This window comes from Mytilus galloprovincialis, chromosome 2, assembly GCF_965363235.1.
Source record: "Mytilus galloprovincialis chromosome 2, xbMytGall1.hap1.1, whole genome shotgun sequence".
Lineage (NCBI taxonomy): Eukaryota > Metazoa > Mollusca > Bivalvia > Mytilida > Mytilidae > Mytilus > Mytilus galloprovincialis.
The window spans coordinates 9,773,799-9,786,350 of NC_134839.1; the positions used below are offsets into that span (position 1 = coordinate 9,773,799).

At 31.6% G+C, this 12,552-nt stretch overlaps 1 protein-coding gene across 1 annotated transcript; it reads left to right on the plus strand.

Annotated features, from left to right (window-relative positions):
- Positions 1–2,677: 2,677 nt before the first annotated feature.
- LOC143062848 (innexin unc-9-like) lies at positions 2,678–11,076 on the plus strand. Its single transcript, XM_076234658.1, has 3 exons — positions 2,678–2,815; positions 7,996–8,951; positions 10,407–11,076. The coding sequence occupies exons 2-3, from the start codon at positions 8,020–8,022 to the stop codon at positions 10,729–10,731; spliced, it is 1,257 nt and encodes a 418-aa protein (XP_076090773.1). The 5' UTR covers positions 2,678–2,815; positions 7,996–8,019; the 3' UTR covers positions 10,732–11,076.
- The last annotated feature ends 1,476 nt before the right edge of the window (positions 11,077–12,552 follow it).

Consider the following 12,552-nt stretch of genomic DNA (forward strand, 5'->3'; position numbering starts at 1 on the left):
CAATCTTCCTCTTGCAATGGAAATTTGAACTTTGTAGTTCACACGCTGAAATACCGACCGTGCAAGATCTTCATGGCTATGTGGTTCGTACACGCTGAAATGTCTCACCTAATTTACTGACTATTAATCTTATGTTGATAGTAAAAATAAAGTTTTATTTAAAGTATCACATTCATTTATCATGATCCAAGAAAATGAGGTCAATGTTAGATAAGCCAAGCTTGAAATACATATGACACCTTACAATAATGTCATACATCCAATAAAATTGACCTATTACGTTTAGTTAATACAAGAAACAGACCAAACAATGAAAACTCTTCATTAACCAATGAACCATGAAAATGAGATCAAGGTCGAGTAGTACCTGCTAGACAGACATATAAACCTGATAGACATTTCAAATGTTACAACTGAACCATGAACATAAGGCCATGGTCTAATTCAGGGGACCTCAAGTTGGACATGTACTGTAACACTTTACAATCTTTCTTACACCAAATGAAGCAGATATATTGCTTTTAGAATCTGTGATATGGACTTGACCATGCACGAAAATGACCTTGTTCCCCGATTACTTATATGAGGTCAAGGTCAAGTAAAAACTGTCTTATGTGCACGAGGACCTTGCAAGGTAGGCACATACCAAATACAGAATAGAATAGGAAAGAAAATTTAATTTTAAGTCGGGGTTACATTGATTGATTGATTGATTGATTGTTGGTTGCTTAACATCCAGTGGCAAATATTTCATGCATATTCAGGACGAGAACAAGTTCACAATAAATACAATAGGTAGGTTGTTGTAAGAGAGGCCATCTAGGTTGATGGTCGGGGAAATTTGGACTGCCACTGGAAAATGAGGGTATATTGGATAGGGACAGAAATTTTGCCTTGCAACAGGCCACCTACGGACCCCTCAAAGAGTTGTTGCAAGGTTTCTTAACGTGCAAAGAGCGTGGCACTCTCTTTACACGAGGCATCGGATTTAACGTCCCCTTCTGACGGACGTGACTGCGAACTTGATACATCCCGCACAGCCAAACGGACGCCCCACTTCAGCAAGCGTTTTACTGCCGGTCGGGAGAAGACCAAGTGACCATATTTCTATACCCCAGTCACCCTTGGGGTTACATGAACATTACAAACATAACCGACATTAATAATGATAACAACCCATACAATATTAAGACATATAGAACATATAAAACATACATTATACATACAAAGTAAGCCAGCGATATTGCATATATGCGAAAATGTTCATATAGAAGCAGCTCATTCCAGCGTGTAGCTCTAGCATATTACCTAAATAAATGAAGTCCAAATTGTGTTGTTCTCACTTGTAGTACTTCATCAGTCTGTTGCTTTCTAAACGAGTAAGGCACATTTTAAAATTAATAATATCATGGAGATAAACTGGTAACTCTTTGTGTAATATTTAAAAACTTCTATTGCCATCTTTCGCAGTCCATTCCATTATTCAAAATATCCATTTCATTTTTCAAAATTGGCTATTTCTTAATGTTAAAACGTATTTTGATGTTTAGGTCCTACGTTACTCCTCTAATATGAGTTGCGAAACATATCGACTATATATCTTTTGTTCCTCTCTTAATCAGCTTTCGAATGAGGTATAATGTATATCTATAATTAGGACTAAAGGGTCGGAGCAGTCCATTTTATTATTCATAATATCTATAACATTATTCAAAATTGACTATTTCTTAATTTTCTCGCGTATTTTGGCATATAGGTCCTCCATAACCCCTCTAATGGTCATTGCGGCACACTCTACTTGTTATGTCTATAATTAAAGGATGAAAAATAGAAAGTTCAGTGAAAATAAAAAAAAAATACCACGTAGATTTTTTCTATTTTGATATATGTTTTGGTATTCAGGTCGTCCATACATTGAACCAAGGAATTTCTGTTAAAATAGTTAGTTTATCTTCCGAAACAATTAGATAAATAAAATTACAAATCTTAAGAGTTTTTTATTCTATTTTCTGATATTAATTTGAATATTTGTTAGATATCAAACACCAAAAGGACAAATTTAGAAATACGGGATATATTTTAGTGTCACCGTCAATCTTTTTTAATTTTTATTTCACTATTCACCGCTTCAAGTTGAATAATGAAACATAAACTATTATATCATTATTAATTATTGAATTTTGAATAATGAACTATGAATAATGGACGTACTTCAGCGCGGTCTAATTGACGGGAAATTAATATTTGATATTCATTTTGTGCATGTTGTGGTGACAGTTAAACTATCATTATGTCGTTCGGTGATAATAATGATATTTTTGGTTGATTTTTTTCTGTATTTGAATGGGTTTTCATTTCAGCATTTCAGAGCTAACACAAAAAATCAAGGACACCAATAATAGATAACTTGGTGTTTGTTTTATAATAACGATAAAAAAATAATGCAAAGTCACTTATGAGGGAAAGGAAATGGGGATGTCTATATATTACTGTAACATAAACAAAGGAAGATTTGATGAAAGCTATTAAACAAAAATTATATATGTAAATACAGAAATTACATATTACTATAGAATGTCGACATGTTCGACTTCTCTCAAATTATCAAAAAAACATTTTGGTTGCGTATTATATATACTGTAAATTTTGTATGGCTGTGTGCCAGTTGTGTTTAAATCTGATAATGATTCTTTGATACTTCATAGTAAATTCAAAGTGCTATCTATTACAAATGCTATTAATAGATAATCTGCTAAGTACATGAAGTAGTACACATCTGTGTATGCATTGAAATAAAAGGACACTGACGTGAAGGGTAAGTTTCATTCAAATTCTTCTTTCAAGTAAATGTAAAAACGAAGAAGAGGTATGATTGTCAATGAGACCAAAATGACACAAAAGTTAACATGGTTAACAACTATAGGTTACCGTACGGCCTTCAACAATGAGCAAAGCCCATACCGCATAGTCAGCTATAAAAAAAATGACCTGGATTTTTTTTATACCGACCGACGTAATGCAGTAACCAAGTATGAATGTTAAAGTAATATAAAATGTCATTCGAATATTATTATGCCTTCCCGACACATTAATTTCTTAGAAATTAAATTTCAATAACCCAACATAACAAAAAATTATTTAAAGGGGCACTAGCGACGAGATATATAAAAAATCCAAAGTAAGATGTTTTTGGTTCAATAATTAGGGTTCATGTGGACCCAAAGGCTAAAATGGCCGTATTTTCACCTCAAAATTTACTCAGAGTACAGACAAACCTGTGCATCTGGAAAAGTTTTAAGGCATATCATGCTTTAGATAAATAGATTTCAAATGCATTGTTTGATTTAGAAAATTCATAACTTAACTGGATTTTGCCGTGCACTTTTTTTCGTTCCTGCAGAAGGTGATAAAATTAACAAACAGTTGAGATTCCCTTGATATGGTCCACCCAGGTACACAGTTTAAATCACCAATTATTGTCAGGTATCTATTGTCCATCTATTGTCTATGTCAATCAATATCGCTCACTTCAAATATTACCTGTGGGGAAGTTCTCAAACTTCCCTACTTAGTTTATTTTGGCACCTTCTGGAGAAATGAAAAAGTGCACTGCAAAATCCTGGTAAGTTTTTAATTTTCTAAATCATAAAACGTATTTGAATTTATCTATCTAGGGCATGCTATGCCTGAAATTTTTAACAGATGCACAGGTTTGTCTGTACGCAGAGTAAATTTTGAGGTGAAAATACGGCCATTTTAGCCACAGGGTCCACATGATTCAACCTTAATGAAAGTGAAATAGTGCAATCATAATTCGCTTTAGCACCCAAAATTGTTCAATTTTGTCAAATTAAGCTAAGAAACATTGATGATTAATTATTCACTTGCAAGTGAATAATTCGACCTCATTTAAATCTGTATACATGTGAACTTCAATTTACCACCCCCCTAGCTAGAGATTGACAACGCATGCATTGTACGTGCACTGGTAGTTTTAAGAAAACGAATGTCAAAAATGAAAATGAAACAAAGGTAAATCATTTGATAACGGATTCGATCCACATAAAATCTTTCTTACACGGGTAAAAACGATGAGAAGAAATATATGTTTGATCTATAAAATAAAATTAAACAGACCTATAAAAATCCAATTGCACGTGTTGGCTTAATCTATTCATATCTTTATTTATGTTTACATCGCTTATATGGTCATCTTGTGTCAACTCGATAGTTAATTAGATGGCGTCTGCACTATAATACACATGAAACGAACCTACATATTATCGACCTCATGCTCTGTAAACTGTTCATTTTAGACTTTTTATAGTTTGGATAAATGTTTTATATTGTTATTAATCAAATATGAGAATTTGAGTCAAATCGGTGACCATGAATTTGACAGCTAGTGTCCCTAAATTCATGGTCGCTTTAAAAGGGGCACTAGCTGTCAAATTCATGGTCACGGATTTGACTCAAATTCTCATATTTTATTTATAACAATGTAAAACATTTTTCCAAACTACCAAAAGTATAATATAAACAATTTACAGGACATGGTCTCAATAAAATGTAGCTTCGTTTCGTGTGAATTTTAGCCAAGACGCCATCTAATTACCTATCGAGTTGGCCTTCTATGACCATATAAGCGATGTAAACATAAACATATATATAAATAGATTAAGCAACTCGTACAACTAGATTCTTATAGGTCTGTTAAATTTGTATTTTAGATTAAAAATTTATGTTTATCGTCATTTGTACATATTTTTGGTGGATCGAATCAGTTAATCATATTATTTACCAGACACAAGTTGTTTCCTCTTACCTTTTTCCTTTTTCCTTTTTCGATATTCAAATTTTGAAAAATATTACAAGTCCAAACTGAATTTTTTTTTTCCCTCAAAATTTTTTTTCTCACAATTTTTTTTTCCTCAAAATTTTTTTTCTCAAATTTTTTTTTCACAAAATTTTTTTTCCTCTAAATTTTTTTTTCCTCAAAAATTTTTTTCCTCATATTTTTCGTTTCCTTATTTCTTTTCTATTTCTTTATTCGATTTTCATTTCCTTATTCGGTTTCTTTTTCCTTATTCGGTTTCTTTTTCCTTATTCAGTTTTCGTTTTCATTTCCTTATTTGGTTTTTATTTCCTTATTCGATTTTCATTTCCTCATTCCATTTTCATTTCCTTATTCTGTTTCTTTTTCTTTATTCGGTTTCTATTTCCTTATTCGATTTTGATTTCCTTATTCGGTTTTTATTTCCTTGTTCGATTTTTATTCCTTGTTCTGTTTGTTTTTCCTTGTTCGATTTTCATTTCCTTATTCGGTTTCTATTTCCTGATTCGATTTTCATTTCCTTATTATGTTTCGTTTTTCTCATTCGATTTTCATTTCCTTATTCAGTTTCGATTTCCTTATTCGATTTTCATTTCCTTATTCAGTACCTATTTCCTTATTCGATTTTCTTTTCCTTATTCGGTTTCTTTTCCTTATTCAATTTTCATTTCCTTATTCGGTTTCTTTTTCCTTATTCGGTTTCTATTTCCTTTTTCGATTTTCATTTCCTTATTTGGTTTCTTTTTCCTTATTCGGTTTCTATTTCGAAGATTATTCGATTTCCAAAAAAGGGACAAAGAAACCGAACAAGGAATGATAATCGAATAAGGAAATAAAAACCGAATAAGGAAATGAAAATCGAATAAGGACAAAAAAACCGAACAGGGAATGAATATCGAATAAGGAAATACAAACCAAATAAGGAAATGAAAATTGAGAATTTGGAAATAGAAACCGAAAAAGGAAAAAGAAACCGAATAAGGAAATGGAAATCGAATAAGGAAATATAAAGCCGAATAAGGAAAAAGAAACCGAATAAGGAATTGAAAATCCAATAAGGAAATGAAAATCGAAAAAGGAAAAAGAAACTGAATAAGGAAATGAAAATCAAATAAGGAAATGAAAATCAAATAAGGAAATAGACACCGAATAAGGAAAAAGACACTTAATAAGGAAATGAAAATTGAATAAGGAAATGAAAATCGAATAAGGAGATAGAAACCGAGTAAGGAATTGAAAATCGAATAAGGAAATAGAATCTGAATAAGGAAATGAAAATCGAATAAGGAAAAAGAAACCGAATAAGGAAATGAAAATCGAGTAAGGAAATAGAAACCGAATATGGAAAAAGAAACTGAATTAGAAAATGAAAATTGAATAAGGAAATGAAAATCGAATAAGGAAAAAGAAACAGAATAAGGAAATGAATAAGGAAATAGAAAACCAAACGAGGAAATGAAAATCGAAAAAGGAAAAATAAGCGAATAAGGAAATGAAAATCGAAAAGGGAAATGAAAATCGAATAAGGAAATAGAAACCGAATAAGGAAAAAGAAACTGAATAAAGAAATGAAAATTGGATAAAGAAAAAGAAACCGAACAAGGAAATGAAAGTCGAATTAGGAAATGGAAACCGAATAAAGTAATGAAAGTCGTATAAGGAAATAGAAACCGAATGAGGAAAAAGAAACCAAATAAGGAAATGAAAATCGAATAAGGAAATAGAAACCGAATAAGGAAAAAGAAACTGAATAAGGAAATGAAAATAGAATAAGGAAAAAGAAACTGAATAAGGAAATGAAAATCGAATAAGGAAAAAGAAACTGAATAAGGAAAAAGAAACCGAATAAGGAAATGAAATTCGAATAAGGAAATGAAAATCGAATAAGGACAAGAAACCGAATAAGGAAATATAAGGAAATAAAAATCGAATAAGGAAATGAAAATCGAATAAGGAAATAGAAAACGAATAAGGAAACGAAGAAAAAAATGAGGGGAAAAAAATTGAGAAAAAAAAATTTTGAGGAAAAAAAAATTTTGAGGAAAAAAAATTTTGTGAAAAAAGAATTGGAGAAAAAAATTTTGAGGAAAAAAATAAATTCAGTTTGGACTTGTAATATTTTTCAAAATTTGAATATCGAAAAAGGAAAAAGGAAAAAGGAAACAACTTGTGTCTGTATATTATTTACCTTTGTTTCACTTTCAATGTTGACATTCTTTTCCTTTAAATACTCGTACACGGACAATGCATGCGTTATTCTATCTCTTTTTATGGGGTTAAATTTGAGTTAACATAAATACGGATTTAATGAGGTCGAATTATTCACTTGCAAGTGAATAATTCATTATTAATGTTTATTAGCTTAATTTGACAAAATTGAACCATTTTCTCTGATAAAAGCAAATAGGTATTTCACTATTTCTCTTTCATTAATGATTAAATAAAAAAATCATACTTTTGATTTTTTATATATCTCGTAGCTAGTGCTCCTTTAATTTTCAGACCATTTCCTGCTTTCTTACGAATTGAAAAAAAACCTTTTTAAATGTTTGACAGATCATCAACGACAGTTACGCAGAAGCTGAAAATAGGCAAATATTGCAGTTAATAAAATTAAGTTAAAAGATTATCAGGTTTGCAACAATAATACATTAAACAAAAGATTGTTTTTATTTATCTTAGATACACACTTAAATCAACCACAAATACGTTAGTTTTTTTCCGTACTGCTGCGTACCGTAGGCATCGGACGTCGTTCGAAACTAAAACTCAATTTGTGAGATAGAACTATAGAAACCATAAAATAAAATAAACGATGAAAAGAATAAATAGTGTGATGGAAAGTGGTTGTTATTTAGATATAACTTCGTAGATAAATGTTAGCATTTTGTTATCTACTATTCCAATCACTTTGGTATATCAAAATTTTGTCTGTGATCGACATTATTAGGATTTGGGTATAATGTCACATGACCATAGGCAATAATAGGTTAACAGCAGGTCGAGGAGTTCAAATTAGAAAATTTAAAGAAATCATTCTAATTCTTTTCAAATCCTCATTGAATAGATAGACCGATGCCTAATTTTCCTATACATGTGGGCCTTTGAGTTATGATGATTAAATTCGTAACATACAGTTAAAACAATGTTTACATTTTTAGGTTTGGAACAATTGTTTTGGTAAAATGGTTTTCAACTTTTACAAACCAACAGTTAACTATGGAAGCTGGGCTGACAGATTTAGCAGTACTTGGACTTTTCTACTTCTGTTGATACTAGCACTTCTGACTGTTTGGCGCCATTACCGAGGACCAAACTTTATTTGTAAAACACCAGAACAATTTCCACGATATTGGAACGACTTTACTGACGAATCATGTTGGTTATCCAGACAAGTTATACCTTTTGAGCCCTTAGGACAAGGATCCTTCTCAGATTCAGAAAATCTAAATATGCTTGTAGTAATGAATGACAAGGATAGTGCAAACGAAAACAGCACACGAACTCTGTATCAGTGGCTTCCATTAATTTTATGCCTGCAGGCACTTTTATTTATGTTACCTGACATCTTTTTAAGGATTTGTGAGTCAAGTTTTGGGTTTGGATGTCAGAAGCTTTCAAAGATGATACAAGACTACAGGCAATATTCTGCAGACGACCGAAAACATTTTGCAATGGAGATAGGTTCATATCTTCATCAACAGTTTAGTGAACGTTTGCTTAGGGTCCTACCTTTTGGTATTTTAACAGTATTACTAGCCTTCGTGAAATTGTTGTTTTTCCTCAATGCAGCTACACAGTTGATCATTCTAGAGGGATATTTATCACCCCAAAATGTCACTTCTTATGGTGAATATGTGTTCGAAAGTATAATCAACACCAATTATTCAACAATAGCGTATTCGCCTGTATTTCCACGAGAGGTATTGTGTAGACGTGAATTTGTTCAAGTGTCGAATGTGCATCTGTACATGTTTCAGTGTTTAGTACCGGTCAACGAATTTAACGAGCAAATCTGTTTCTTTGTTTGGATCTGGCTTCTGGTAGTTTGTATAGCGGCCGGTACCAGTGGGATGTTGTTCCTTGTAAAGTCATTATTACCTATGGTGAAACAAAGGTATGATATAACTTTTATAATATTATTATTTGTTATCCGTTGGAACGTGAAAAGGGTTCGCTCGTCCCAAGTAATTGTATAGTAGCACTTGCACAGTCATTACAGAACGTAAATGACAAGGAACATTATAAGGGCCATTCGTCCTGAATATAAATGAAAATCGTCCATACTTAAACAACTACGCGTGCTACCATTAAAAAATAATGTTTACTCTAACTACATAAATATATCAACAAATCTCATTATCTAGATACACCTTTCATTCCTAAACCTTTTTGCGATTAGTATTACTTTGTGGTTGAAAAAGAGTTTCAGAATTTCGTAAGATGAAGCTCTGTTACATTTATTACAATCAAAACAAAATATAATAGCTCTCTGGTTTCACTATTCTTATACGAGCACAAAATTGTGATAGATCTGAATTTTGGAAAAATGCAATCGGACCAAAGTTAGAACAATAGTATTTTTTGAATTGTTACATGCATTCATGGGGCGTTATGGGGTAATTGGTTTTATTTTGGATGAGTTATAATTTTTTAAGTTTTCCTCGCTATCAACATTTTTTTAAAATCTGGATTCAGAATATTGTGTTTTGTCAACTGCTTGACCATGTAATAGATTTTTTTTTATTACTTTGGGGATCATATTTTTATTCTAAAGGGGCACTAGCTACGAGATATATAAAAAAATCTAAAGTTTGATTTTTTTTTGTTCAATCAATAATGAAAGTGGAATAGTGAGATAACAATTCACTTTTTGCAGTCAAAAAGGATCAATTTTGTCAAATTACGGTAAGAAACATTAATAATTATTAATTCACTTGCAAGTGAATGAGTCGACCTCTTTAAATCCGTATTCATGTGAACTTCAATTTAACCTCTAGCTAGAGATTGACAACGCATGAATTGTACGTGTACTGGTTATTTAAAGAAAACGAATGTCAACAATGAAAGTGAAACTACGGTAAATCATTTGATTACGGATTCGATGCACATAAAATCATTCTTATACGGTTAAAAAGAATGAGAAAAATCTATTTTTAATCTATAAAATAAAATCAAACAGACCTATAAAAATCGAGTTGCACGTGTTGGTTTAATCTATTCATATCTTTATTTATGTTTACATCGCTTATATGATCATCTGAGGTCAAATCAATAGTTAATTAGATGGCGTCTATACTAAAATACACACGAAACGAACCTATATATTATCTAACCCATGCTCTGTAAACTGTTTATTTTAGACTTTTAATAGTTTGGATACATGTTTTACATTGTTATAAAACAAATATGAGAATTTGAGTCAAATCGGTGACCATGAATTTGACAGCTAGTGCCCCTTTAAGAAAAAAAAAACATACCTCTTCTTGAATTTAAATGGTCGTTCACTTAAACCAAGGACGTATAACTGATATACGTCCTTGCTTAAACATATTTATGATTATTATTTCAGATACATCAAGAAGTACCTGAGTATGTCAAATATTTCTGTCACGTCAGCTGAGGTCAGTTCTTTCAGTGGTACTACGATTGGGTTAGATGGTGTGATGGTTTTAAAAATGATCGGCGATATATCATCTGATATCTTGGTGAAAGACATTGTCATTCAAATCTGGAATATTCATAAATCAAAGCAACTGCAGAATATGGTATCAGTACAGCAAACTCCTTCGAATCAAGAACATATGACCGGAAGTGCTTCAGGTGATCAACACGTGACCAACTTAACGCCTGCTGCTTCTCCTGAAATGATTGCGATGGAAAAAACTGGCGTGTAACCATTTTATAATCAACAAACAGTATCCACCTTTGTTTGTTCATAACTCAATGATATAAAACATATATATTGATGTTTATATATAAGCAGCATTTATTTTTACATATTATATATATACTAGATCATTCAACGCGTTGAGGCTAATATTATATTGGAGAGCAAACACTTTTTATAACTTACTTATCTTATATAAATTTTTGACTTTTTAATTGTAATTATTTATAACTCACTTATTTTATATAACCGTTTATTCTTTTTAATTGTACTTTGTCTTCTTTTCATAGAAAATAAATGTTTTTTCTCAATTCTTTGTTTGTGTTGAAAAAACATAAACTGACAAAACTTATATATTGTTGTCGTGGCTTAATTATTACAATTAGCGTTTTTGTGTTATCTGCTGATGTGATTATTTAGGTATTGCAAGACATTATGTGTTTGCATTTCACATTACGTCAGCCCTGGAATCTACCAGATTATCGTTTATAACACTTGCTTTATCATGACTAACTTCGATCTTCCTCTTGCAATGGAAATTTGAACTTTTTAGTTCACACGCTGAAATACCGACCGTCCAAGATCTTCGTGGCTAGTTTGGTTGGTACACGCTGAACTGTCTCACCTAATTTACTGACCATTTATCTCATGTTGATAGTAATCAAAGCACTGTAAGTGTTGTATGCAGTTAACCAAAAACCAAGGCAAACATAATTATGAAAACTGTGGCAATGTTGCTTCAATTTCTTTTTTTAAAGATTTAAAAGAACAAACATTAAACATTAATATATTGTACATTTATGTTCATTTAATGAATTAATCATTAAGGCAAATAATTCATATTTTATCAAAGTTTCAAAAGCAACACATATATCAAGTGTATTTTTTCATGGTCATGAGTCTGCAGTGGTACAAGTTCGCAATGATTGCAGTTCTTCTAGTTGATAGTTAACATTGGTATTAGTTGATTGTTAGTAGCTTGTAAAAATATGAATGGACTTGCTTCCCTGGAAAGAAAACTGAGTTTGTGTTCTACAGTACAAAAGTTATGTTACACAAATCAGACAAATGTTTTCTAGTACAGGGATCAAAGGTGAGGTCTGACTGACCTGCCCATAGTAAATGTAAATGACCCCCACCTTCATCCCCATGTCCATGATGTCTAAGTTTGAAATGAAATGACAGGTAATCATTAAAGAATTGGTTAAACATTCTTGGGCTTGAAAGATATGTTTTCTTTCAAATGAGCCATATTAAAATAAAAATAATCATAGGATCAGAAATAATTCAAAATATAATTAAGGTAAATTCTTTAAACCTACTCATGTTTTTACATCAATAAAATTTAACATAAACAAGACATAATTGTAACATAATGCTGTTACGAAGTCTCCCAAATAAACTCCCATAATTATTCATTCCCATGATCGACTGACATTGGCAAAGTCTAGTGCACATTGGTTAGGTCTAGCAAAGTGATATGCATATGTGACGCCTATGAGATTGACATTGTATGTCATTCAATCTTTTTGAAATGACAAACAGGAATGAATATGATTTAGGAGTTGGTATCTCAATCTTTTACAAGTTCTAAAACACACACACACAAGAGGGGGTTGGGGGTGGGGGTTGGTGTTGGGGTGACCCTAGGAACTACCCCTATATTTCATTTTATTTTTTATATTGTCCCATACATGAATATATATGGTTTAGGGGTGGGTATCTCGACCGTCATCAAGTTTTCAAACAGGAGGAGGTGGGCTGACCCCAGTGACTTCCCCTATATTTCATTTGATTTGTTATATTGTCCAATACATGAATATATAAG

Bases quoted from the DNA above. Each gene is read 5' to 3' on its own strand.
- LOC143062848 (XM_076234658.1), top strand. From the start codon at position 8,020: ATGGTTTTCAACTTTTACAAACCAACAGTTAACTATGGAAGCTGGGCT. The intron at 8,952-10,406 runs GTATGATATAAC...TTATTATTTCAG, and splicing joins TTACCTATGGTGAAACAAAG to ATACATCAAGAAGTACCTGA.